The 27,630-nt window shown below is 39.8% G+C and overlaps 1 protein-coding gene across 2 annotated transcripts in view; it reads right to left on the bottom strand.

The window, feature by feature from the left end:
• Positions 1 to 27,345, bottom strand: part of LOC121634677 (leucine-rich repeat-containing G-protein coupled receptor 5-like) — a 53,814-nt gene extending 26,469 nt beyond the window's left edge. For both annotated transcript variants that reach the window (XM_041977537.1, XM_041977536.1), the window contains exons 1-5: positions 26,771 to 27,345; positions 14,277 to 14,348; positions 6,647 to 6,718; positions 6,035 to 6,106; positions 295 to 510 (exon numbers count right to left, since the gene is read on the bottom strand). In XM_041977537.1, coding sequence (XP_041833471.1) covers positions 295 to 510; positions 6,035 to 6,106; positions 6,647 to 6,718; positions 14,277 to 14,348; positions 26,771 to 27,090 — 752 coding nt within the window. In that variant the 5' untranslated portion in view covers positions 27,091 to 27,345. The remainder of the gene's footprint in view (positions 1 to 294; positions 511 to 6,034; positions 6,107 to 6,646; positions 6,719 to 14,276; positions 14,349 to 26,770) is intronic.
• Between the last annotated feature and the right edge of the window lie 285 nt (positions 27,346 to 27,630).

Consider the following 27,630-nt stretch of genomic DNA (forward strand, 5'->3'; position numbering starts at 1 on the left):
CAGGGCAGAGATCACCAACACCGGATCTCTTGGACCAGTGTCCTGAATGTTTTAGATGTTTCCCTACTGCAACACACCTGATTAAATTTAAATAGATCCAACAGCTTATTGTCGACTTTTGCACAAGCCTCTTAATGACCCATTGATTTGAATCAGGTGTGTTGCAGCAGGGAAACATCTAAAACCTGCATGAGTCTGTACCAAGAGGTCTAGAGTTGGTGATCCCCTGTCCAGGGGAACCATCTTGAAAATACACTTGCACAGTATATAAATATGTTGTGTGTGTGCACATACAACACCACCAGGCGGCCAAGCTTGCTGAAGGCGTGGTCAGGAACGTGGCTTATGTGGTTGAGGGCGAGCGTCATGGCTTGCAGGGCAGGAAGTTCACTGAGAGCTTCCACCGGGACCTCCGTCAGAGAGTTATCATCCAACCAGAGGTGACGCAGCGAGCGCAGGCCAGAGAAACAACCAGACGGAACGCTGGAGATGTGGTTGGCGTCCAGACGCCTATATAGAGATATTAATTTACAACAAGTAAGTAAAGTTAGTGATTGGTTTTGCTCCAATATAAAATGAAACTTGAAAACATGTTTCAAAAGTCAAAGAGGACGTGCTTTTTAAGTGCATTGCAACAAATATCCAGCAACAGAAAGCTACTGTTCAAGAGAAACTCAGTGTTTGCTCACTAAGGGTACGAAATGGGAGGATTTACTTAACCTGAAGTGGTTTAAGATGTACATTAGAAATCAAGAGTTTGAGCAGGAGCAGAGGAATGATCAGCAGGCTGCCTGACAACCACTTAACAAGCTGTTGGGCTCTCAGGCCAAAGGAAAGTATGTTAATGAGCACACACTTGTTGTAGAGAGTATTCAGGCAAGTTTTAGTGAATTCGTCAGACTCTGAACTCAGGATGCAATAACTTCAAATTTAAGTAACGTAAATAAAAAATCTTTAGAAATGAAAACAAATCTGCATTATTTATTGATTTATTTTGCACTAATTTAATAAAATCTTTTTAATATAATAATACAATGAAGAATTCAGCGATGCACCTCACTTAATTTATTGTCCAGTGTCATGTAAAACTGTATTAAATATTGTGCACACCGTGGCTGTTTCTGTCAGAATCTCGGGCATATCTGAATGAGGCATGAGGAAAGTTAATGGAAATTTGACCCTTGTTAGAATGCTGTTGTTTGGGTCAGGTCAAGAGTGGGTCAAAATAAAATAATTTCAATACTGTAGTTAGTGTGTAGTTTCTGGAAGCATCTTCTAACCTGATTTCTGTCTCAATATTAAAGGCTAACCCCTCATTCCCACCAGGTGCATGTTTGCCACGTTACGGCTCCGCCGCAGTTTTGTTCCGACCTCCGTGGTGCATCAGTCCACACCGGGAGCGTGTCAGGTACGGAGCGCCCGCGAGTGCAGTCCACCTAGCTGGATCTTGTGATTCTCCACTGCCAGGATAAACGTCTCGTCATCCATGATGAAAAAAAAACAGTGAGACACCAATTAATGGTGTGATGTTTACATGGTTCAGCGAGCGCAAACCTGCAAGGGGGCTTTTGTTTTGAAAATTACCAGACACTTTTACACTGCTCCTGTGTCTGATTTCCTGTCGGCCCCATCTGAACTGCTGAGTTTGATGCGTTCTGACACGCTGTGGTGCGCCCGGTGTGAACCAAAGCATTGACTAATATGGCCGCAAATAGATGCAGAGGCAGCCGTAATGCAGCACACATGTACCCGATGGAAATTGGGGGTAAGATGTGCAAGCATAATGGAAGTAGCTTCTGAATATCATGGCTCTTTAATGACAACATTAAGCTCTCCTGCTTTATCATTTACTACCAAATCACCTTTAAAGCTTTCAAGCTATCTTCTTGTTAAAAGCCTGAGTTAATCAATCAGAGTTTTGCATGTAAACATGTAATATGTGTAAGACAGTAGTTGCTTAAAACATGCCAAAAGGTGGAAAACTGCTTTACTGAAGTTGGACCGTTCAACATTTTTTCATCAGTTTCCTGTTTCCCACATTTATGAAACAGTAGAATTGAGTGCATAAGGAGAGCAAAAGCAGCTAAACAGGCCCAACACAATGCATTAGCCTTGGATTAGCAACTAGCTTGTAAATCTTTCTGCCTTCTTTGTGGAAAGTGGAGACTTTGCAGAACCCAGGTTGTTTAATAAAGAGGATTAATTTTGTGAACAGTACGGTTGAAATGCTGCATCACTGCAAACCCGGCAATACACTAAGATGAAGGTTTGAAAGCAGCACATTGACAGAGATGCAAAGTTTCTTCAGTAAAGGCCTTTTTATGCTCAACGCAGAAGACAAAAATGCAGACTGATGGACAGATTCGTCATATGTCCTCATACTTCCACGGCTCTTTTACGTTTCCATGGGTAATAAGTCAGTTCATCCACAAGTGGGCAGTGCTCAGAGTTCAGAGGTCACTTCCACGTTTTGACCCCTATTGGTAGCGGTAATGCACCTCTATAAAGTTGTTTACAACTGCCCGTGTCTACAGTTGTGTCAGTACATGCGAATGTTATTGTTCTCAACTTCTTCTTCGTCTGCATCTCCTTCTTTTTCCGTTGCTTTTTATTTGGCGGTTCTGCATCACCTTCTTCCTGTTCCTCTTCTTTTTTCTGGTTTGTTCCTTTCGCTGGCACAAGTATTGAGTTAGCTCAATACTGCCCCAGGATTTCTGGTGGTATTGCACTGTCTTCCATGTCAAGAGACGGATAGCTAAGCTCCCTGAAAACAGACCAAATTATGGAAGTAACCGACGCAGAAGACAGGCGAAACTGTCCGTCGGTCTGCACATCCATCTTCTGCATCAAGCATAAAACGGCCTTAACTGCCCACTTTGGACCCTCTGTGCACTAATTATGTACAGAGCTGCAGTGATGGAGCGCGTAGGATCACCACCAACACCTGCCTCATTGTTAACCTGATACCTTTACAGTTGCATGCTGTGGATACCTGGGATTAACGCAGTAGTTCTCAAACTTTTTCTACCGTGCCCCCGCTTTGGAGGAATAAACATTCCCAGCGCCCTCCCCATCGATGCGTTCAGTAAGCCCTGATCTCTGGGCTGCAGTTCTTCTTCTTCACACTTTTTGGCAGTTGGCAAAATTGAATTGGTGCATTACTGCCACCAAGTGGTCTGGAGTGCAGACCAGCATGTTTCCAAGAGCCCAAGTTGACAAAACATTCGACAAAACATATTTTCCCAATCCCATGCGACCCCCCGTCTGTTCCTCCACGGTGACAGCTGTCTGCTTAAACCACCTTCAATAGGAAATGCGAAGGCCTTGAGATTTAAATCCTTGATGCCTACTTTTGCAAAATTGTGACAAACTACTTTATCTTTTTAAATTTTTACTTTTTAATTTACTATTTTGTTTATTTACTTTTTATTTATTATTTATATTTATTTATTCTTCTTATTTATTTATACTGTGTATTTAATTATTAATTCATTTGATTTTTAATTATATTTTATTCCAGTCATATTTTTTGTTGTATTTTTTTCCTTTTTTTCTGTATTTATTTTGTTTTTATATAATTGTGAATTAATTCAAATGTTAGGGGTTCAAGGGGATTTCTTTTCCTCCCTATTTTTCTTTAAATTAAGTGGGCTCATAAGACAATCTGATGTCTTACCGGCAGCTGTAAGATTAAGCCTCTAATTCTCCAAACCAAATGCGTGTTTTATGTTACTCACTGAGCCGTATTTAATCAAAATCGAATATTTGGCTTGTTAGTGTGGTACTACAGATATTTTGTGGGACAGTTTTTACTAATAATTAAAATCTCAGAGTACTAAAAGTATATAAATTAGTGAGTTAAGTGCTCATCATGTTCAACCCGCCCCCTTTGCTTTTTGTTTTTTCTGTCTTGAGTTCAGGTAGAAACCTCCCAGCTCCTCTTCAGGTCATGCAGCACACACATGTGAAGAGCTGTGTCTGTCCGTCTGTCCGTCCTAACAAAAGCTCCTCTGTTCAGACACAGAGAGACGAGAAGGATGGGACTTCACATAATCGACCATCAGATAAATTAGAGAGAGAGAGAGAGAGAGACCTTATTCCTAAAGAAAGACTCAGATGTCTTTATTCTTATACTCTTATCTAAACACACACACAGGTACAGTTTCAGTATAATTACTGTCATCAGGCTGAGAGAACACACTGTCTGCACAACATACATTACTATACTGGACTGTGTGTGCGTGAGAGAGATTCCTTTCCACCACTGAGTAAACTGAGACTAAAGGATGAGTGTGTGCATGACATGAAACAATGACATTGTGGGGACTTGACTTTCTTTAAGCAGCAGGTCCCCACATTTAGACTCTGTTTAGGTCAAATTTACATTAGATTAAGTTCCCTTACACAGAGCTGCACTCAAAACCAAACCACCATTTTAGTTCTAAAGTTTTAATGTTTAGGGAAATTAAGAAATCATCTGGTCCTGTGGCTTTTGTTGTATTTAAGTTTCTGATGTATTATTGAGTTATGTTTTTTCCTGTTATATCAGTGGATTTAGTTTAACTCCTTGTTCAGATTCATGTGCATTTCCAGTTTACCTGGTTATGTTTTTGTTTAGTTTTATTTTGGTTAAATAATATATTTTTAGTTTTTTTGGTTGATATTTTTTAGGTTTAGGTTATTTTCTAAATTGGATGTGATTTAATTTGCCAGTTTTTTTTAACATAAGCTTGTGTTTGTGGGGTTTTTTTTTTTCTCAAGTCTTGTTTAATTTCCAGCCTGTTCCTTTGATTTTACCAGCTTTTTGTTCTCTATAAGAAAACAAAGCAAAGAATCATCTGGAGCACTTACAGGATTACTCTCTTAAAGGTCCCGCATGTAAGAATGACTGATATCTAGTGGTACAGATGAGTATAGCATGGTTGTAACTGTACAGTGGCCATGGTCAAAATTCTTCCAGACATAAACAAAAGTGGGTTCAGTGGCCTCATGTGTGGCGATGACTGCACTACTGGGGACTACTTCAATATTGTGTACACATGTACTTCTATGGTCCCATTAAGGTGTTACTTATTCTAAACTGTGCTCCAGCTTCTATCAAACAAAGCCACTGCTGCAGTTTTAAAGCTTCGCTGTAAGTTGTTTGTCCATTCTGAGACACCGTAGTAAAAATGCTGGCACAAATGTGGCGGCTGTTATGTATGTGGACTCACGGCAAGAAGATATAAAAACATGGTTTATTTTAGTAAAGTGATTTTTAATGATAATTACATTTTTTTGCTTTTGACCTATGATTTTTGTTACACGCTGCACCTTCAAGGCCAGGTTGGGGTTTCTAGGTTGTGTTCTTTATATTTTGTTCTGTACCTCTGAGTTAGTCTCTATTTGTTTAGTAAATATTTGTTAGTCTCACTTCCTGCTTCTTTCTGTGGAGGTGTCTTCGTTGTTTTCTGTTCTTGTGTCACAGAGGTTGTTTTTAGTTACCGATCGCCACACCTGCTCCATGTTACTGCTCACCCAGGCGGTCTGTCCTTCTTTCATGTCCAGAACCTCACCATTGTTGTTGTTTTTTGGTCAACCGTGTAGTTTTTCCAGAGTTTAGCTTCTGTTTAAATGTATTTCTGTTTCTGTTTGTTTTACATTGAAGTCCAGAGTTAGTCTCTAAAATAAAGATCAGTTAATCAAATGAATTGGTTAGCAGCACTTGGCTGACTGACCCACTTAATTCCAGTGTAAGCAAAAAGGCCGGATCTAGTTGTTTACATGATTCTTCTGCATTTTGGTTCAGCTGTTGTTCAAGGAAAAATGTAACAGTGGTAATAAATCAGGTGTTGTTGCTCTCCTTAAGTTGGATTTGGATCATTTTAAAATGTGGTTAGTGTCAGATTATGTTTTTTTATGTCCTGATTCTTGGAACCTGAGGATGAAAGGTTTGTATATCATTGCTACTTGTACTTAATACAGTACATAGGCAACACACAGATGAGACATACTGTATTATGACGTGGCTGTAAATGAAATGAAATGTTCTCACAGTGACTGCAGGTTGTGCAGGTTGTTGAAAGCCTCAGCAGGTACAGACGTCAGCTGGTTGTTCTGAAGCATCCTGAAAAAACAATAAATGAAATAAGTAAAATAAGAAAATCCGTACATCTGGAAAATGACAGTCAGTAAATGCATTCATTTATTTTATTCAGCTTTTATGTTTTCTTAAATTGTATGTTTTATTTTTTCAAAAATTATTTTAAGTACATTTTCTGTTTTGCTTGCTTTGTTTCTAGTCTGTTATTGTTTTACAGGAAATAAAAATTAATCTTTGAAAGAACTACCACAACTTACACTATTACGAAAAACATTCATATTTCACAACATAAAATTAAACACAACTACATTTTCCAATGAATAAAATATTTATATGTATATTTTTCCAACTGAGCTGCAGAACACATCCAATTTACACAAACTTTACCTAAATACCTAAAAAGGACGCAAAATGACAATAACAGCATATTTAAAAATAACCACAATGCTCAAATCAATGTCCAGGTAATTCTGAGTGCCTTTATCTCACATCGCAGTCATGAATCTTCCAGCTCCATGTCAGAAAGTCAGTAAGTTCTCACAAGTAAGACAACTTATGACTTACAGCACTTTGAGGTTGTAGAGGCCGGAGAAAGCTCCTTTGGGGATGAAGGTTAAATCATTTCCTGCCAAACGTCTGGAACACAGAAAGAGATCAAAGATGATAAACAAGCAGGGAGCTGAGATCTTGATATTTTATGTTCATTTTTATCTGACATCCACCACTTCACAGCATCAGAAATAACAGAGGCATTTCATGATACTTTCACTGTACACTGCCCAGAGAAGTTTAAAGTAATTCGGAAATAAGGCATCCAACATGAACAAAAACACAAGCGAAATTTCTTGTCATTGGTAATTTGATTGATTAACAAGTTACAAGGCTGAAAACAACAGACTTGAGGTGAGACTGTCAGATAAGTTTCTGCAATTTTATTCATTTGCACCACCTGGTGGAGTCTTTAACTGATAAATGAGATGAAGCTTCAGGTGTGATTGAAGAGGTCGTATAAACCGCAAAAAAAGGCAAAACTGCCTGCAGTTTACCAATACACTCATGCTAATGCTAAACTAGACTTGCAAATGTTGATAATGCGCTCCTTTAAAACTTGGAAGTTGAACTGAAATGAACTGGAACAACCCTTGAGGTCAGATTTTAGCTTTCAAAGTTGGACTTTCAACTTTGAAAGTCATCAGCAATGACCTTAGAATTCATCATGGGTGCCTTGAACAGGAAAGCTATCACTCCATTATCGCAATGTTTAGCCTATTAGCACTTCTAACAGTTAGCATTACATCAAATCTACACAAACTGTCCAATTTCAGTCATGTTAACATCCTACTACAGTGTTTGTATCTGGAAAACAATGCATTTTTATTAACGTGTATGTGTAAGCTAGGCTACTGTTAGCTATACACCATTAGCCAGTTAGCTAATGGAGGTTTCCAATTGAATTCCCATTAAAGACTTCGTCTAAGTATACAAGTACACTTGTCTATATACTACTAGTGTACTGGGTAAATACTTCTAGTGCACATTTTAGTTTAATAAAGTATACTTTAAGTATACTTTTATGAACTTAGAATTACAAAACTAAACTTTTAGGAACATAAGGGTATTGCAGTTGGGCATATATACTATTTCCTGTAAACTTTTAAACTCCAGTTCTATATGATCTTGAACATGTAAGTTTAAAACAGGGGTAATACCTCAAAGCAAATGTTTGTAGTGAAAAACATTTTTATTCTGCTAAATTAAATGTAAGCATGAGTTGATGACTTGATCTTATTCTGTACTTGGATCAAGATATACTAAATATTAGTACTTTGTGGCAGAAAGAAGTAAAAAGTATACTTAAGTACAAGTATAAGCTTTAGTATGAAAGTATAAGTTGTACTATTAATGTACTTAGTCTCAGACTTTTCTTTATACTTTTTAGTAAAAGCTAAGTACCATTCACCATACTATTCTTAAGTATATAACAAAGTATATAAAAAGTAAACTTTCAGTATACTGTCTCAGTTTTAGTACAAAATAATTATACTCATAGTACACATGAATAAACTACTCTTTGCTAAGGGTAGCTACCCTATAGCTACTGTAATAAACAGTTAATTAACACGCGTCTCATTGATGCAGTCACACACTTTTCCACCTCTATCAGTGAACATGTTATTACCATGTTTTCACCGAATGGAAGAAAAAACATCATTGCTAGCAATAGCTAGCCTGGCTCATAAGCTAATCCCGCTAGTTTTCCAACTGGAACGCGGACATCTTGAGTTTCAAGCTTTAATTTCCATCACAAATAAAACATGGTATTCAACAGGTCAAGAGATTAATTAATCAATCAAACAGCAGAGAACAGCTGGAGTTGCTAAAGATGCTAATGAGTGACGGGACTTTGAGCTGAAATTTGCAACAATATTGAACTGTTATGAAAAATAAGTGATATTTTTGAAGTGGTAGAATACATTGACAAACTTGCACAAAAAACAAAACAAACAAACAAACAAACAAAAAAAAAAAAAACCAAGTGTAAATACTGACTGAGCAGTTGTTCTCAACAGCTGGATTAATGTTTAGTTTTTAGTTTTTTGTTGTCTTTTTTTTTTTTTTTTTTTTTTTTGCCATTGTTTTTTCTTGTTGTTTTTCACATGAAAAGTCCTCCAGTAAAACCAGTCTTCTGTTACTGATGTTACTCCATCAGTACTCCATGTTTTCCCAAAGAAAAACCTGTAAACAAACATTACATGTCAACTTTTCAACCACATTATATTTTCCAGTAATGACATCACAGCAATGCAGAAACCAGAAGCAGTGAAGCACTTCCAACTAGTTTGTTTTTTTGACATTTCTAGATTTTAATGGTTTCACTCTTGCATGTGTCCTTAGAGGCCACCGTACTCAACGCACAGAACAAGACTCTGCTCCATTCTATCTCCATTTTCCAGGATTTCTTTATCATTGCCATGGTAACCATATAAAATACAACTACACCGTGCACGTGATGCTCCTAGTAAATTTCAGAAAAAGACTGAACCATGATGAATCTGTTTGCTTTCAGAGGCCACACAAAGTTCATCCACTCTGCATGTCTGCGGTGTGCTTTCGCTGCAGTGACGTTTCTCACGCCACGGTGACAAATATCACACACACACAGACACACACAGCTGGCAGCAGAGCAGAACAGCAGTCAGAGTCATGTTCAGGTCTCAGGGAGGTCAGCCCGTCTCTTTTGGCTCGGTCTCTCCCAGCTGCCTTGCTGTCTTTTGATTCGATCCCGTTTAGCTTTGGGAAAACATTTCTATACAGCACGATGCTGCTGGGAGGTGAGGAGAGATGGGATTACATATCATATAGACAACCACACCTCAGACATCATCCGTCTCAGCATTGCTGTCACAAACCAAAGTTCAGAGCTGATCATGTTTGAGGATTGGAAAGGAAACAACTACAGAAGGATTGAACATTTAAACTCAGAAATGTGCTTCAACTCATCTTAACCTCCTCAGATCAAACAGGTTCTGCTCCTAAAGCAATGATGAATCACTGGTTTATTGTTTATATTTACATACAAAAGTGAGAAGAAATGTTATAAAAAGGTGCAAAATGACTTAAAACAATCAAGCAACCAACCGAAAAGAGACACAAAACACCTTTAGAGAGACAAATTTACAACTTAAGGCTTGCCTTTTTAGTAAAGCTTTTAATTAAATATATTTTTAATTTTTTTTTCTTTAATATTCATAATTGGTGTTTTATTTACATTTATTTCTTCCCAAGTCTCTTATGTTTGATCTGGTTTCATTATTATTTTGTGATTGTGTTTTTGATTGTATTTTACCAGTTTATTTAGTAATTATATTAAGTAATTTCTAAAGACATTTAAAATTTTTGTTGTAACTTGTAACTTGTTTTGATATTTAACCCATGTCTTTTATATAAAATTTTTCCATTCCATTTTTCTAATGTTCTTTTTAATCTTATTTATTTATTTATTTTCGTTCGTATTTTTTGTCAACTCAGTATCCATCCATCTACTGTCTGCCGCATATCTGGAGTCGGGTCATGGGAGCAGCTGCCTAAGCAGGGAAACCCAGACTTCCCTCTCCACGGCCACATTCACCAGCTCATCCGGAGGGATCCCGAGGCGTTCCCAGGCCAACCGAGAGAGTCCATCCAGCGTGTCCTGGGTCTTCCCCGAGGCCTCCTCCTGGTGGGACGTGTCTGGAACACCTCATCAGGAGGTGTCCAGGAGACCAACAAGACCCCGAGATACGTAAACTCCTCCACTTGGGACAAGACCTCATTCCTGACCCAGAAAAAGCACTCCACTCTTTTCCGGCTGAGGACCATGGTCTCGGAGTTGGAGGTGCTGATTCTCATGCCAGCCGCTTCACACTCGGCTGCGAATCGCTCCAGCGAGAGCTGAAGATCATGGCCCGACGAAGAGCAGAGACCCAATCCTGAGACCACCAAACCGGATCCCCTCAAGCCCCATGGCCGAAGGCGGGAACCCTGGCGGTCTGATCCTCCGCCAGGGCCGGACTGGGAAACTTTTTCAGGCCAAGAGTCATTCATGCATCAGGCCACCCTGGTCTTTAATTTTTAAGGTTGAAATATACAGTAACTTTAATGCTGTATTTGTGATAGTACTAAGAGAATAAATATTTTACATAATAAGTAGTGCCAAGGTTAGAGCTAAACATAATCATGTCATGTAGAATATCAGCATCTAGTAACCAAACACCAACATAGAGGGAAAGCTAACGCTAACTAGCAGTGAAGTACTGAAGCCTTCAACAGCATCTAGTAACCAAATATCAATACTGGAGGGAAAGATGGTGGAAGTTTTAACAAACAAACAAAAACAAAGAGAAGAATCAAAATTAGAGAGCAAAAAACATCTGTCATGGTTATCAACTTTCAATTGTAAGTCTCTTAAAACTTAAAATTGTAAGAAAAGTTTATGAAATACATAAATCACTGTCATTAAATATTTTATATGCATTTAAATATTTGATAAATTAATTTACTTTTATGTATTTAATTCGAAACCTAGTATTGTTCGAATATATTTAATCACTTCACCATTTTATTGATCAAATTAGCATATTTTTCCAAGTCCCTTTTTTTGCTGTAGTTAAATCTACTACATATATTGTGTCTGTCAGCCTGACTTGAGCCTTTAAATGTGTTCTTGTAGGAGTTGATTTGATTACATTCTATGAATTATCAACATATCAGGCCTCTTGTTTTATGTGAAGTGTCACATACAATCATATATATAACACATATATACAATGATATATGTATCATTGTGGTGGTGTCATTGCATCATGTCATACTTTAAAAGGTTTTAGCTGTTAAACTGGAAGCAGATCTGGTTTAGTTATTCAATATAAATTATACCAAAAATGAGACCAATTAAACCAGTACGGTGTTCGAATGGGCCCCGGACCAGTTTGTACTGGAAAAGTTGGGCCCCAGTGCATGAAAGGTTAAGAACCCCTGGTGTAACCTATGTCTTATTTATCTTCATTTCAAGGCAAGGGCTACACAGGCTACATATTTACACTGTGAAGCCTGAAAGTGTACAGCCTCAAGGACCCTTGGGTCCTTGGACCTCATACTGTGTTTAAAAGAGTATTTTGTATCAAAGTTTTGTGTGTTTTTTTTAAATAACTTACTTGTAGACGCATCTTTTTTTTTTAATGGTATGGGGAGCCTGAATAAGTCTGTGGGTGTGTCCCAAACCGCGCACTTCTATACTTCGAACACTACATTTAAGTGCTTAGTGCGCTGACACAGAAATTTCAGTAAAAACTCAGTGCACTGAAAGTACCCGGATGCTGCCCTAAACTCGGCCAAAAATCTAGTGCGAAACGATGGACACTACACGCACTAAACGCACGCCATCTTGCTGACGTAGCGGAAGGGGAGGGACTTTCAACCAGTTTTTCAGAGCTGGCAGCCACCGACTCAGCGGTACCGATGCAGGTGGAGGCTGTTTTCTACTGTTGTAAGTATGAAGATATTTGATCAAAATTCTAATGTAAACTGCAGCATGTTTCTTATCTCTTCTGTCCCTGATGACAGTTATGGATCTGATCATTTGTTGGAGGCTGCAGTAGAGTTAGCAACGTAAATGTTAGCAGTTTTATAGCCGATTTCGCGGATCTAGATGGGCTATAAGTGTTAAAAATGATTAATGCTATAGGTTCCGTATGTTTATTCATGATTGCTGAACCTCCAGATTAAGCACTGCGGGGTCTCTGGCGTAAACGAAATGGTCCTTGATCTGAATACTGATTAGGAAACACCGCTGGTTAGAGAACCGGCCCGTTTCCATGGTAACACTGACGAAGCCGTAGCTGATTGCAGACTCTTATCTAAAGTGATGTACAAAGTACCCATAAAGTACATAATAATGTTTGCTTTTATATAAACTGCCATTCTGTGTTCACCGTAGGTCACTGTGGCATCAAACTACCGAGCCAGCAGTGGCACTGAGGCGTTTACCACCTGCGGGCTTGGACGCTGCTCTGGAGAAGAGGAGGCGGCAAGAGAGAAATGTTTTAATAAAAAGTTTAAATAAAATGTTTTCTGCATCCCTGTTTTAGCGTCTTCATTACTGCATTTCATATTTTGAATGATGATTTCTAGTATAATCGGTTTCCTGTTGCAGACGTGAACGTATCAGTGTAAACAGCAATAAAAACAAATGTATAATGTAACGTACTTTAATTCAGTTAAGATATCTTTGCTTATTTAAAAACTGTTTTAGCATAAAAGTATGACATGCAAACACGTATGTTGACGTGATTTTGGATTTTGGAAGAAAAAAAAAGTATATTAACCGAGCGGCGCTGCTAAGCTGGTACGTCACTACCGGTAAGTGCAAAACGTTAGTGCTCAATTTGGATCAGGACTTACCCACGATAGTGTGCACTACAGAAGGTAGTGTTTAGTGCGCACTACACACTACCTTCCAGTGCACTCATGTAAGTGCGCGGTTTGAGACACACTCTGTGACTTTAAGGCATTTCGCCGCATCATCCTCCAGCGCCTTTCTTTTTCTCTCTCTCTCCCTCTCGGCGCCGCCTTTCCTTTTTCCTCGTTGGGAGGAGTCCATCCCGTCGTTTGCTAGCAGTAGCTACACCCCCACACCGTAGCACCAGACACACGTCTCATCCCTCGACACGCGCTGTCTGTGTGGTTGCTACGGACTATTAGGGCGGGTGTTAATTGTAATAAACCAATCGTCTTGCCCTCCTTACATTCTACTGGCCTGAGTGGCCTCTGATTGGCCTGGCCTGTCTCCTGGGCGGGAAGAGAAAGAAAAAGAAAAAAAAAAAAAAAAAAAAAAGAGACGCAGGTCAGCAGGCCAATCCTAGACCGGCGCTCCGGGAATACTCCCGGTTCTCCCTATGGCCAGTCCGGGGCTGTCCTCCGCTGCAGAAGCTAGCTCTAGGGATGTGGAATGTCACCTCCCTGGTGGGGAAGGAGTCTGAGGTGAGGTTGAGCGGTTCTGGCTTGATTTAGTTGCACTCACCTAGAGTCATGGCTTGGGCTCTGGAGCCACTGTCCTCTGTGGCAAGCTGCAAATGAATTGTCCGTACAGGAGTAATAAAGTTTTCTGAATCTGAATCTGAGCTGTAAAATTTTTGGTTGGCACCTAATTTAATCAGTAATTGTCGCAACTGGTCAGAATCTTTAACATTAAGCTATTAAGTATGTGGTATGTCCTGTTCCTGACCATGCCATTCCTGAACTCTAACAAAGAAAAAACGTTTGTTTTATCACAGATATTAAAATAAACTGTTACAGAATGATTTATGTTGTTACCCCATTAACGATAAAACTATTGCTTTCTCAACATCTTGACATAATGATTTTAAACTTTTTTCCAAGCACAACTGTTCTCTGTTGTCAAGCATCTTAAAGACACAAATAAACCTGCAAAGATACATAAAATGATTAAAATATAACAGAAAGTGACTGAAATAAGACATATTTAACCTGTTTCCAGTGAATATTGACTTAAAGAAGACACAAACTGTGACAAAAATTGGATTAAAAGAGGTAAACAAAATATTTCTGAGGGCAAAAACAAAGGTTTGTATGAAGTTGTTCATATAGGTGAATATGTTTAAGAAATGAAGGTGAGGTAGTGATGGATGCGACTCACAGCTCCTCCAGGAAGTGCAGGTTGGATAAAGCTCCGCTGGACATCACGGTCAGATTATTCATACTGAGATCCCTGCAGACACACAGACAGAAAACAGACATTTTATCTTTCTGGATCAGATCTTATCGACACACCTGGAAATCGAATAACAAAAAAAGCTGAACACCACCCAGCATTTACAGTTAAAGACCTGAGATGTAGTTGCACAGCAGCAGAACATAAACATGAATGGGAAATATAAACACAGTTAATGAGTCAGGAATTATTAGCGAACCAGAGAACATCAACTCTGTTCACACAGATGCCATTCAACACACCTCACATGTAAAACATTGCACAGCTGACAGCCCTGCTGGCTTTTCTGGAGACCTTCATACTGACCCTGACCTACAGTCTGAATCAGACGCCACACAGAGAGGAGTTCACGCCTCCTTCAAAGAGCTGCTGAAAACATCGGGTCAACACACACCTGAGTGAGAAACAAGGATGGAAGTTACTGGAAACCAGGACAGAATGAATGAAAACAGCAAGTTTTTCCCTCCTTGATGTCATGGAAGTTAAAGTTTTTACCTTCCTGGTTTCTTGGTTTTACTGAGATTTAGAGTCCCTATTTTTTACACTGAGAAAACGTTTAAAAAGCCATCGTTGTTTCTCATATGCATGTCATCATGACAAAGTCTTTGATTCTGAAGTTGAACTTATAAAAGATTCCAGAATACTTTAGTATCCAGAGGAGTTCACTCAATGACTGCAAGGTGTCCAGATCATCATCCCTCCACCACCGTGCTGGCAGCTGGTATGACGTGTTTGTGCTGGTATGCTGTTTGGTTTTTGTACATTCTGACCAAACATCTCCCCTTCGGTCTGGTCTGTCCAACATCGTTCCAGAGGTCTTGTGGATTTCTTGTGTGTGCTGCCATGTTCCTTTTAGAGAGAAGATACTTTCTCCTGCAACCCTTCCATACAAGCCATACTGGTTCAGTCTTTTTGTAACTGGACTGGCAGGAACATTATCATTTACATGCTGACTGAGGCCTGGAGAGTCTGAGATGTGGCTCTTGCAGCATCGCAGGGTCTGATCTTGGGCTGAACATGCTGGGATGTTCACTCCTGGAAATATTGGTGGCTGCCTTCAAACTTTCAAACTTGTGAATAATCTTTTTCTCTGCAGAATAAAGGAATAGTTTGTAAATTACCTTATAACCCTTTTCTTCCCCCGAGCATTAGAACCGCTTAGTCTCTGAATATTTTCAAGTCTCTTTTGAAGATCCATCTGTTTGCACCGGCATTCAGCACAAGCTGAGCAGAATTCTGCAGCTCTTGTCTAATAATGTTTAGTTGTTTAAACAATTTCCACTTTTATTGAGTATTTTTATTCTGTGTATTTCAGAGTCAGTATTGCTAAATACTATGCTTAAATGTGCTTTATAAATAAACTTCACATTGACATTCTCAGACTGACACACAGACCTTTGAGACCGATATTAAAATTCTCCTCCTAACCTTCAAGTTTTCTTTAGGTGACAAATTAAAAACTGTGCAATAAAAAATATGAAGTACTGTGCTAGTCTAGTAGCAGGTTTACCACCAGGGTCTGTTTGTCTTAGAGAAATGTATTATTATATCTTAATATATGATAAAAACTTGTAAATGTGATGAAGGGCAGATGTACATTTTTCTTCTTTCTGCTTCTTTTTATTATTAGTTTATTGACTTTCTGTTGATTTTGTTTTGTGTATTTGACTTTAAATTTAGTCAGTTTGCTGAAAATGAAACAAAGAGAAGCCTAAACCTAAACTTAACCTAAACCTAAACCTATATATAAAAAAATCCATATAAAATGACATCAAAAAGACTCAAAAATAACAGCATGGGTCAAGTTATTTTGAATAAAATAAGTTTAATTGGGTGAAAAATAACTGTAAAACGGAAAACTATCACAGGAAGATGTTGAGTGAGTAAAATAAATATTTTTTTAAGAAAAAGAGTGAAATAAAATCAATTCAAAAAACCAGGCAAAAATTTATGAAAAAGGAATGAAAATTACTACAAAATACATAAAATAAGAAGGAGGGAGAGACCGTAAAGAGCGACGATGCAGGACGGGTGGAGGCCGTTTACGTTATCTCCTCTCTGACGTACTGACAACAGAAAAACCTTTTGAACGTTGTGTTTTGAGGGGTGTTGTGAATATTTTGGTCACTAACAGAACTTTGAGTCAAAACAAGCTGACATCATGTTTGTCTGCAGAGACACGGACACAGTTTGCTTTAAGTTGTGTTTGTGTGCAGCCATGTTGCTCTTCCTTCTCCTTTTCTTTCCTTATCTGACCATCTACTTCCCGCTCTGTGTGTGATCATATCGGCAGGTAGCGTCTCTCCACTCCGGAGGCCTGAAAGGAGACGGAGACAGACTGTCTCTGTCTCCGACACTCTGAGGGTGTGTCCCAGGTTGAATATACCAGTTGTTAAGAAACTTTCTCAACACTCCATAAAGCCTGTTAATGTGTGTGAGTGCAGCTTTACGACACCGTCCACAGGTAGTCCAGTCGCACACAAACACACACACACACACACACACACAGAGGGTTTGTTTGGTCTTGTTTTAGCAGAATCTGTGCAGACCAACAGAGTTACGGCTGGTTGGTTTTTACTGCAGCTCACAACAACACACTGTGCATGAAAGCAGATTTCATTCATTCATTAGCTAACACTCATAAATACACCGTTGCAGTGTGTTGCCAGACATAGAGTTGTTCATTAGCCAGACTGAGGCCTATGCAATGTAAATGTGCTCCTATACTGTATATCAACATAAACATTTACCATTAAAACCATCTTTTACACAAATGACTGTTTGTGTTTCTTCGTGGTTTCAAAGTTGATTTATGTGGAGGAGAATCGGAGTTTAAAGGTTTTTATTGGAGGCAAACACGCTGCTGGAAGATGAACGAGCACTTTATTATACATTTGTAGGTTTAAAAGTAATTCCTGCAGCTCCGACACACACACAGACACTGTCTGTGGTTAATATGAGTTTTAACTAAACATTAACACACACATCGGTTGTGTTTTTGAGGTCATTTAACACCTGCAGCGTCATTACCTCCCGAATAAGAACGTATGTCTTCATTCAGGGAAAGTTTAGACACGCTTAACGCTCCTTGATGGTCTTGTTGGAAAGTTTTCTTTGGAACATTTTATGGAAATATTTGCTAGAGTACCTCAGCAAAAACCACATATTTGCTCGATAAACTACTGGCATTCAGCAGTCACCGTGATGGACCGTTTCTGTAGTTTCTTCAAGGACATCCTGCTACATCTGTGTAATTATTATCGGACTGACCGGCTGCACTCGGATCACAGGGAATGTCCCCGGCTAAATGAACCAAAGGGAGCAGCTGATAATGGTGCAGAGCCACCAGGCTCTTCTTCGTCTGACAGCATCATTTAAACCACAGGGTCACAATCCTGCAGGTTTTCAATGTGTCCCTGCTCCAACACACCTGACTCAAATGACTGAGTCAATGTATAGAACGTCATAGGCTGCTGGATCCATTGAATTTGAGTCAGGTGTGTTGGAGCAGAGAAACACTGAAAACCTGCAGGACTGCAGCCCTTGAGGACCGACTTTGGAAACCCCTGATTCATACAGTCTAGCTCAGCAAACATTTGTGCTTTGTTTTGGAAGGGTTTCAAACTTTAAAGTTCCCGATCATTCCTTAAACAATCCCAGATAGATCTCTAAAAGTACCACAATAACAGCTGATGGTCAAACTGGAGTTTTTAACATTCAGCCAAAGTCAGGAAAACTTCCCTGAAGGTTTACTAAAACCTAGAAAACCTCAGGAAAGTTCACTAAATATTATTACTATTCCTAATTAAACTTCTGAGACTTATTCAGTGAAATTTTAATTAAAAAAAAAATAATATTTAAACTTTTAGAACTACAACGTTTTTTTCATTATTTTTCCTGGTAGTTGACATTTTGTGGTAACTGTGTGATTAAAGGGGTTGTATAAAATTAATTTGTCATCATCCACTATTTAATAACTATATTACAAATGGAAATTTCCTACAACTATAACAGAAGCTCATTTCTGTTATTAAAAACTTTAATATTATGGAAACAAGCAAGAAGAAGATTCTGAGGCCATAAAATCAAACTGCATTAAAGCTTTTTTTTTTTTAGACAGCAAATATTTTTAAAATAGGAAAAGAAACCAACCATTTCATTACTGAATAAACTCAAGAATTTACAAATAAACAAAAAAGACTTAACCCTAGCCATAAAAATATGGGGCACTGTAAAAAGTAAATAAAAAAGAAAATAAAAGCACAAAATATGTGAAACATTTTACTATTTCATTTAAAATGCCAAGCATCTTCATTTCAACGGCAGCGGCATGTTGTAAATATGTGATGGAGGCCAAAAACAGTTTGGACAAAACAGAAAAAACTGCAGGAACATGTATCAACCCTTGTGTAGAAAAGAAGTACCTTAAAAAAAAGAGAGAGAAAAAGCACCTAAGAGAGGCAGAGTCTCTCAGAAGTGAAACTGGACTGAGATTTAACAATCAGCATGAAAAAACTATCTAGAAATTGTGGACTAATTTCAGAATAATGTTGTTGTTAAAAATTTGAAACTTCCATCATATACACAACATAATATCTACAGATTCAGATAATCTTAAGAAATCCCTGTGTGCTGGGGACACAGCAGACAGTATTTGATTTGGGTGATATTGGGGCCCTCAGGCAGCCATGCATTAAAACCAGACATGATTCTCTACTGGAAACCACTGCATATGTTCAGGAAGACTTCCAGAAACCACTGTCTGTGAACACAGTTCACCCTGAAATCCACTAATGCAGGTTAAAGCTCCATCATGCAGAGAAGAAGCCAGATGTGAACAGGATCCAGAACCAGCGCCGTCTTCTCTGGATCAAAGCCCATTTAAAATGGTCTGAGGCAAAGTGGAAACCTGGATGAAGATGTGAACTAGTTTGTGGAAAGCATGGACGGCGTGTCCTGCAGACTAAAGAGGAGAGGGAGCATCCAGCTTGTTATCAGTGGACAGGTGAAAAGCTGCATCTCTGATGGGATGGGGCTGCATTAGTGCCTATGGCGTGGGCAGCTTCCACATCTGTGAAGCTCCATCAATGCTGAAAAGTACATGGAGGTTTTAGAGCAACATCTGCTCCCATCCAGACAACGTCTCTTTCAGGGAAGGCCTTGCAGATTTCAGCAAGACGATGCTGAACCACATCCTGCTTCCATCACAGCAGCATGGCTTCACAGGAGAAGAGTCCGGCTGCTGAACTGGCCTGCCTGCAGTCCAGACCTTTCACCAGTACACAACATCTGTGTAACAATAAATATGAAATATTAGACTCCGATTAAAAAGTAAGTACTGTTTTTCATGATATTGTAAAACTGAGCGTACAATGGCGTTTGGAAGAGGATCTTACCCTGATAACGAGCCTCTGATTAATTATTTAACCCTGATTCTGAGGCATTCATTTATTTAGTTTTTGGATCTTGTTTGACACAGTTTGAGCTGTGAGAGCTGATGCTTGGTGTGTTTTTCAGGATAAAGAGCCTCGATGAAGAAGGGGAACAGAAGGATGAAAGAGAAGACGCATACATTAACCATGTTGTGTGTTTTTCCCTCTTGAATTTGAGGCAGCTTTGTACGAGTTGTGTCTTTTTTCTGTCGCTTCCAGCTCAACCTGATGGATATCAGGCAATTATTCAAATGTCGGCAGGCTGCAGAAAGACAAACTCTGGAGAAAGAAAGAAAAGAGAGCTGTGTAGTTTAGAGGCGTTGTGTGACAGCGAGGCCTCTCCTTGTTTTTGTCCTCTTTCTCTCTGCCTTTCTTTCAATCTTTCGGGAGGGGTGGGTCAGTGGGGGTCCCCGGGCGGGTGAACGTAGGGGGGTTTATACCCTGTCTGTCCAATCAGCTCTGTCAGATCTGCTCGTCTGAAGGAAACCTGAAGCCACAGAGGCTGGTGGGAACTCTCGGTTACAAACCAGAAAATAACTCGTCTTAAATCACCACAACTCAGGACATAAAATGTTTATCTGATTATCAAGACCTCAGTTTTAGCCCATAATGTTACAACAGGCTTAAAACCTAAAAAGGCAGAGTAAAAAGTGGAAGCCAAGATTCAGATGATATCACATGAAGAGATGTCAAAATGTTTGAGATGGATTAGAGAAGAGAGAAAAAGGCCATTTCTGGCTAATAAATGATGTAAAGACAGAAAAATTAGTTGAATCTTCATTTTTTTTCAGAAGTCTTTAAATGAAATATTTGTGATGATCAGATCTGTCGGGAAAAATAACCAAATATCTGTAAATGTAGATGTTTATGGAGTTAATTTGATTTTCCACTCAATATTCAAAAAAATCCAAGCTTTCCGTTTTTTCTGTCTGTGTTTACATTTGAATTCCCTACAGCACTAAATAACTTTTATGACTGTTGTTTTTTGCGGTGGTGTCGGACTAAAAACTGCAAGTTAAAATGCAACCAGAGCAGAAAAATGAGTTCAGATGATTTAAAATGGCCAAAAATCAAGATCAGGAGATGTTCGGTTTCGTTCTACATCAAAATAAAATCTCATCTCTAATAAAATGCTTTTGTTCTGCCACCAGGGGGCAGTGTAAACGTAAGCGTGAGGTTCCAGTCACACACACTCAGAGCGCATTCACACCAGCCTTTTTGATTCCAATCCTAGTCCGTTTGCTCGGAAAGTCGCTTCGTTTTGGGAATTGTCGATGAGCAAACGAACTGATTCATATCAAAGAAGAATCAAAGGTCTGCCTACAAACACACACCTCAGTCCACTTCACGTGGCCCAAACACAGGAAGCAGACTACAAAACGAAGATCGTCGTGGGTTCAGGGCACGTCATTGTTTGTAAACACCATGTTACTGAAAAAAAGTAACTAAGTAGGTAGTAAGTAGCTGTTAATTACACACACCAAAGTAAGTTTTATACTGTACACACACACACACATATAATATATATATTATATGTATATATATATTATATGTGTGTGTGTGTATATATATATATACACACACACACACACACATGTTATTATATATTATGATGAGCCCTCCATGTCTAGTGAAGTTGCGCGTGTGTGTGGGTAGGGGCATACCGGTTACCAAGGAAACAGGGCTGTGAACACTAATTCCTGAAATAAAGGACATGTTTTTTAATAATTATTTTATTTATTATACTTTATTAATCCCAGCTGGGAAAAATTCTTCTCTGCGTTTTACCCATCCTAGTTAAACCAGGATCAGTGGGCCAGGCCAGATCCCAGCACCCAGGGACCACTTCGAGGTTAAGGGTCTTGCTCTATTAATTTAGCTTCCAGTCTTTTAAATCAGCCCACATTGTGCACGTTAAAAGCGTTACGATCATTTAAAATCTGCCCATCATGTAGACACAAGCGATCGGATCACTAGCGAATATGTAAACATGTCAGAGATTCTAATCACATGGATTTAAATGACATAGAAGAAATATTTGTCCATGTAAAAGGTGTCAAATCCAGCAACTTAAGACCAATATGAAGACTAAAATGACAGATTTTGCTTTAATTTCACCCATCTGTCTGCAACCTGCCGAGGAAAACACATGGATGAGTTGCTTTAAATAAATCTCCTGTCCTCCGCAGAGTCCAGCCCTGTTTAGTTTGTCCTCACAGCTGAGGGACTGAAACTGATCAATGATGGTGTTTTTTCAGCTGGAAGTTGAAAAAAATTAGCCGCAGGCTTGAGGCTACTTCAGTATCACTCCCCATTGTCTGCCTGACCTCTCTCACAACCTCACAGGAAGACAGGTTTACCTGTCTGTGATGTCATGTTCGAAATACCTGAGTGACTTTGTGCTGGACCATGGTGTCTAAAAGCTTAGAGGCCATCCAAACATCCAGGATGGACTTCCTGTCCTGCGAGGCGGTGAGAGAGGTCAGACACACACCTGGAAGGTCACCTGTCTTTTGTCTGCTGCAGACTCATGTCAGAGTTTTTTTTACTGTGAAGAGTCAATAGCCAAGGAGGTAAATGAAGCAAAACTAAATGGTCAGGGCTCAGGAAGTCCAATATGGCTGCCAGAGGGGGGCGTGGCCTCTGAATCCTTCATTTGCACATCAGTTCATTCATCACATTGAGGCTGAAGGCATTCCTGTGCTGCTGCTGTCAGTCAGAGGCAGAATGGAGACGTACAGGCCCATTCATGCTTCAGGCAGCGCTGCTTAGGCATGCAGCGAGTGTTCACGCACACACAGGAGATGCTGAAGTCTGATGTTGGCTGCTCTGAGATCAGTTCATGTCCTATAAAAGTTGCTACAACAAAGCTGAAGCAGCGGATGATGAGAGGATGGATTGTTTGCTTCATTGTGGACGAAAAGTCTGACTTCTGGTTGGGATGAAGAATGGTGGCCTGCTGGATGTTTTTCTGCTTCTTAGTGATTTAAGTGTGAAGACAGAAAAAAAATCACAAACCCTGAGAAGCCATCTGTCAGCACGTCACCTTGCTCAGACCTCAGTGTAAACAGAGCTGCAGGAGACCTGACGAGGAGGCTAAATAAACTCGTTTCTGTAAACTATAAGGTTTGGAAGCAGCTTGCTTATTGCAGAATTAACAGACAAAAGAAGCCAAAAAGCTTTATGTTTTGTCTCGCCAACTCCTTCTCATTAGTTAATATTCATCTATTTGTACATCTCAGACCTGCAGCACGTTCCTAACAAAGCTGGGACAGGAAACATTTCCCACTCTGCTTTGTTTCCATTCCTTACCACAAACATGTCAAGGCATTCTGGCATCAAGTGAGGGAGAGTTTCAGTCCTGTAAACATGTCTGAGGGGACAGGTAGGCCAGTCTAATGCTCCATTTCTTCCAGCAAGGATCTGGAATACTGAGCACCATCCAGGTTTCCACTGTGTGATGATCCATCCAAGATGCCTCCGAGTCCAGAGAAGAGGACACTGCCTCTGGAACTCAGGACCAGGTTAACATGCAGCTTCTTCTCTCCTCAGTTAAGTCTGAAGTGACATCTGTAAATGTAATTCTATATTGTAGAGCTTGATGAAGGTTACCATGGTAATCCTTGTTCATGTGGTTCTATCAGCTGGTGATGGTTCTGGATGCAGTCATATACATCCAACTGTCCAGCAAAAAATATTTATATGTTAAATCAGCCGAAGTTTCACTTGTAAAAAACTTTCACTGTGCTGCAGGAAGAAATCTTAATAATAACAAAAACTATGTGAAGCCCCAAAACCCAACATCCTGTTTTCCTTCTGTTAACACGCGTCGCTGAAACTCTGCTAAAAACTACATCTGCCTCCAAACCCAACCACACAACAGCCGATTAATATCTAATTTATTCGTTAAAAGAAAAAAAGTGCATTCCTGCATCTCCTGGAACATCTTGGCTCCTGCAGAAGAAGCAGAAACTAATTTTAAAAAGCACAAACCCTAAAACCCACACACAGAAACTCCTTGATGTTTGCTTGGATTCGATTCCTGATTGGAGCTTTAATAACGACACAAAGAGCCTTTGATCGGCTGTCGCTCTTTCTCTCTCTCTGTGTGTGTGTGTGTGTGTGTGTGTGTGTGTGTGTGTGTGTGTGTGTGTGTGTGTGTGTGTGTCCATCTGCCAGTCACACATACACACTGCAGCTCTGAATAGAAGTGAGTTTTCTTTAATGAGAGTGAAATTTAAATCCTGGACATTGTGCTGCTTTCAGACTGCAGCCAAAAGCAGGTTTTCCTTCTATACAAACACACACACAAACACACACACACACACACACACACACACACACACACACACACACACACACATTATACAATGATGTAATGCTTGTGCCGGAGCTGAGACACGTCTTGAATTAAAGCCAGTCACCTGCTGTGGGATGAAATGGATTTAAATTAAATTTATTGTCTTGTTTAAACAGGAGTAGAAGCAAAAGTAGAAACACTAAAACTTTATTTAAACTGTTGTCAAAGGGCCACAGCAGCCTGTGGAGCCTCCTTCAGAGCCCACAAAATCCCATCCTGAGGACATCTGACACCTTGGAAACTCATTACAGCGCTTCGGGAAACCCTAACCCCAACACTTAAGGACCACTCAAGACCTCAAATATCTTTCAGAACCGCCGACGCTTCTTAAGTGTACACAGAAGATTTTCAGGCTTCCTGAAACTTCACGAGGGTCACTGCAAACCACTTTAACTTTAATATTTCGATGCTTGACATCAAGCTCTGCACAAGTCTGAAACATCTAAAACCTGCAGGACGCCGGCCCTACAGGACCAGGTTTGATGCCTGGACTAAACTGCATCCATCACTTCTCTTTCTAAACTCGTAGAAACGTCTAAAGAATCTTCAAGAATGAGACCTGAGACTTTACAAAAGGCCACCAGAACATTCTTCTGGCTCCAGGAACCAGCTGAAGTACTTCTAAAATTTATCTTAACTTTCAAGAACTTCAAAATGCTAAAACAGGACACTGGAATCTTGAAATCCTTCAAGCATTCAGATTTGACTGAAACCTTCTTTATGACAATGCAGAGAACATTTTGAAATACCTCCAAAACTTTGTAAATGAGCCCAAAAACCTGTTTAAATCTCTAAACATCCTTAAATTCTGGAGTTTTTCTTAATTAACTACATTTTTCCAAGAACCTAAAGATGACAAGAAACTTCATGACGACAATTTGAAGCTCTTCTAAAAGCCCCGAACAGCCAAACTAACTAATAAACTAATAAAAAGTGAGCATCATCCAGACTCACAGGAATCTCTACAGTCTTTAAACTTCATTAGGATTAAATAAGAATCTTAAAATCTTGAATTTTTCTTAACTAACAAACTTGGACGCCTTCATCAAGAACCACAGGAATCATGTAAATGACCTCAAAAACGTCTTAAAGAAACTTCTCACAGCTCGAGGTTCTCTGAAGCTTCCACAGGAACGATCTTCCAGTAGCGAGCTGGCGCCAGTCCAGCCGGCTGGGCTGCAACACTTTTTCTTCCACTTTGCTTGTTTTTGTTCTTGGTTTAGTTATGCACTCCAACAACCGCATTTATTCATCACAGGCAAACAAAACTCCAACTTCCTCATGTCTGAAAGAGCTGGAATTCTGAACAATGATTCTTTCCTAAAACTAAATCGATTGATGAAACTTAAGATCAGTTGGAATTTGAAGCTTAATTAACCACTACAACATAATTAATAATCCATACATTTCATTAAAAACTTTGTTGGTGGAGCTAACAGAACCACTTGAAGTGAACTGGTCTCACCATGAACTGATTCGGGGTCCTTAAAGTCTCAAGAACTTCGGAGGAAATCTTTGATCCTCTTCAACAATGCTTGGATAAAAATGGAAAAAGGGCTTTACTTGCTGATTTTAACATCATTTTCAACTTCATTGCTATTTTATTGTATCTGATTTTATTCTGTTTGGGGTTTTTAAATTTCTCCATGTTCTTCCACACACACCTATGCATATTTTATATGGTCTTATTTATTATGCGTATTCCTTTTTATCTGGCTGATTTGTACATTCTGTTAATTGATTTGCATGCTTGGTTGTTTTCCTTAACTCTTGCTGCTACAACACCTAATTTCCCTGTCTGAGATCACTAAAATAATTTAATAGGAAGCAGACTAGAATTTCTAAAATGACAAACGCATAAAGAAAATATGTCCTGATTAATTGTCCATTATGACTACATACAGTACCATGAATGATCCCTTCGGGCCACTTTAACTAATCGCCTGCAGGAAATGGGCAAAAATGCTGGAATATCAAAGTCTGTAGAAACTGTAGAACTTGTACATCTGCAGGGAACTTAGAATTTAATAGATATCCTTGAAAAATTAACCAAGGACGTTGAAGAAATCCTGGAATTTAAAGCTTTTTAAGAAGAATGTTTCAAGTAATCTTTTTAATCTCTTCAAGAACCTCTTCGTACTCTTGAGAAAAGCTTCTGTGGACCGAACCAAACGTCTCCAAGAGCACCTGAACCTGAACAACCACTTAAGAATGAAAAAGCACTTGTAGTTCCCTTCAGAAGGATAATCTTTGAACCTCTCATCCCAGATGTTGTAAAAATACTGGAACATTTGTAAAACCTGGACACTTAAACATTAGGAATTACTGGCACATCTAAAATTGTCTTTAAAAATACACACACGAACATTTAAACCCCTTTTGTGGTGATTTTAGGTGTAAATGATCATTTTAGGCCACTTTAACCGCCAAAACTACGTGACATGCGCGAGACATAAACAGAGGCAGAGCTGACAGGTGCTCCGATTCTCACTACTACGTAACATCTGTGCACGCGCACGCATGCATGCGTGCAGACACAGAATATCTGAATAACTTAGCACAGACTGAGAGCAACAGGTTGGTGAAACTGAATAGAAGAGGCGCGTGAGCCCTCGGTGTTAACTTACAGGTAGGATGTGAAGACGCTCAGGTTGCTCGGTATCTCCCGGAGCCCCAGGTCCGAGCAGTCCACCCTGTGCAGCAGCCCGTCCACCTCGCACCGGCAGCGGCTGGGGCAGGTGGTCCGCCCCGCTGCTCTGTCCCCGTCCGCGGAGCTCTCCGCCCGGACGAGCGCGGAGCTGTTCACCGCAGCTGCAGCCCTCTGCAAGCCGGCGATCGAGCTCTCGCTTGCGGCCAAGTAGTTGTGCATCTCCACCCCAGCCGCGGAGCTCCTTAATCCGGCCGAGAGGACTGCAAACGCCGCCAGCACTGCCACAAACCCCCGCATGTTCTGCACGGGTTCTCCCTGGAGGGTGAAAGTTTCAGGTCCAGCTGCAGCCCACTCAGAGATGGCGATCAGTGGGAAATAAAACTGCAGCCGCTGGACTGGATCACGCACAATTCCCCCTGATCCGGACTGGAAGGAAGACTTCAGAGCTTCATAAAAGCGCAGGTTGTCTGAGCTCAAGTCTGCTGTTGGTTGCTTTCCAGGCTGCACGCGTGGAGCTGCAGAGCGCGTGTGAAAGTGTGTGTGTGTGCTAGAGTCCCTCCACTCACACTACAGCAGCGTGTAAACCCCGTCCACTTATATACTGCCTGTATGCAGGAGAGCAAACGTTTTGGGAGCTTTTATGTCACATTTGATCGGAAAGTGATTGATTTCACGTCACATATCGATCCGCGTGGGTTTTATGCAGCTGGTTTCCATCAGTAAAACTTTCTTTTCATGACGTTTAAACTTGATAAAACTCAGCCATCCTTCACAAAGTTAACATGATTTTATTTTCACGGATTTTGGCAGAATTAACCCCTGATGAACCAGAGGGGA

Source organism: Melanotaenia boesemani, chromosome 23 (genome assembly GCF_017639745.1).
Source record: "Melanotaenia boesemani isolate fMelBoe1 chromosome 23, fMelBoe1.pri, whole genome shotgun sequence".
Lineage (NCBI taxonomy): Eukaryota > Metazoa > Chordata > Actinopteri > Atheriniformes > Melanotaeniidae > Melanotaenia > Melanotaenia boesemani.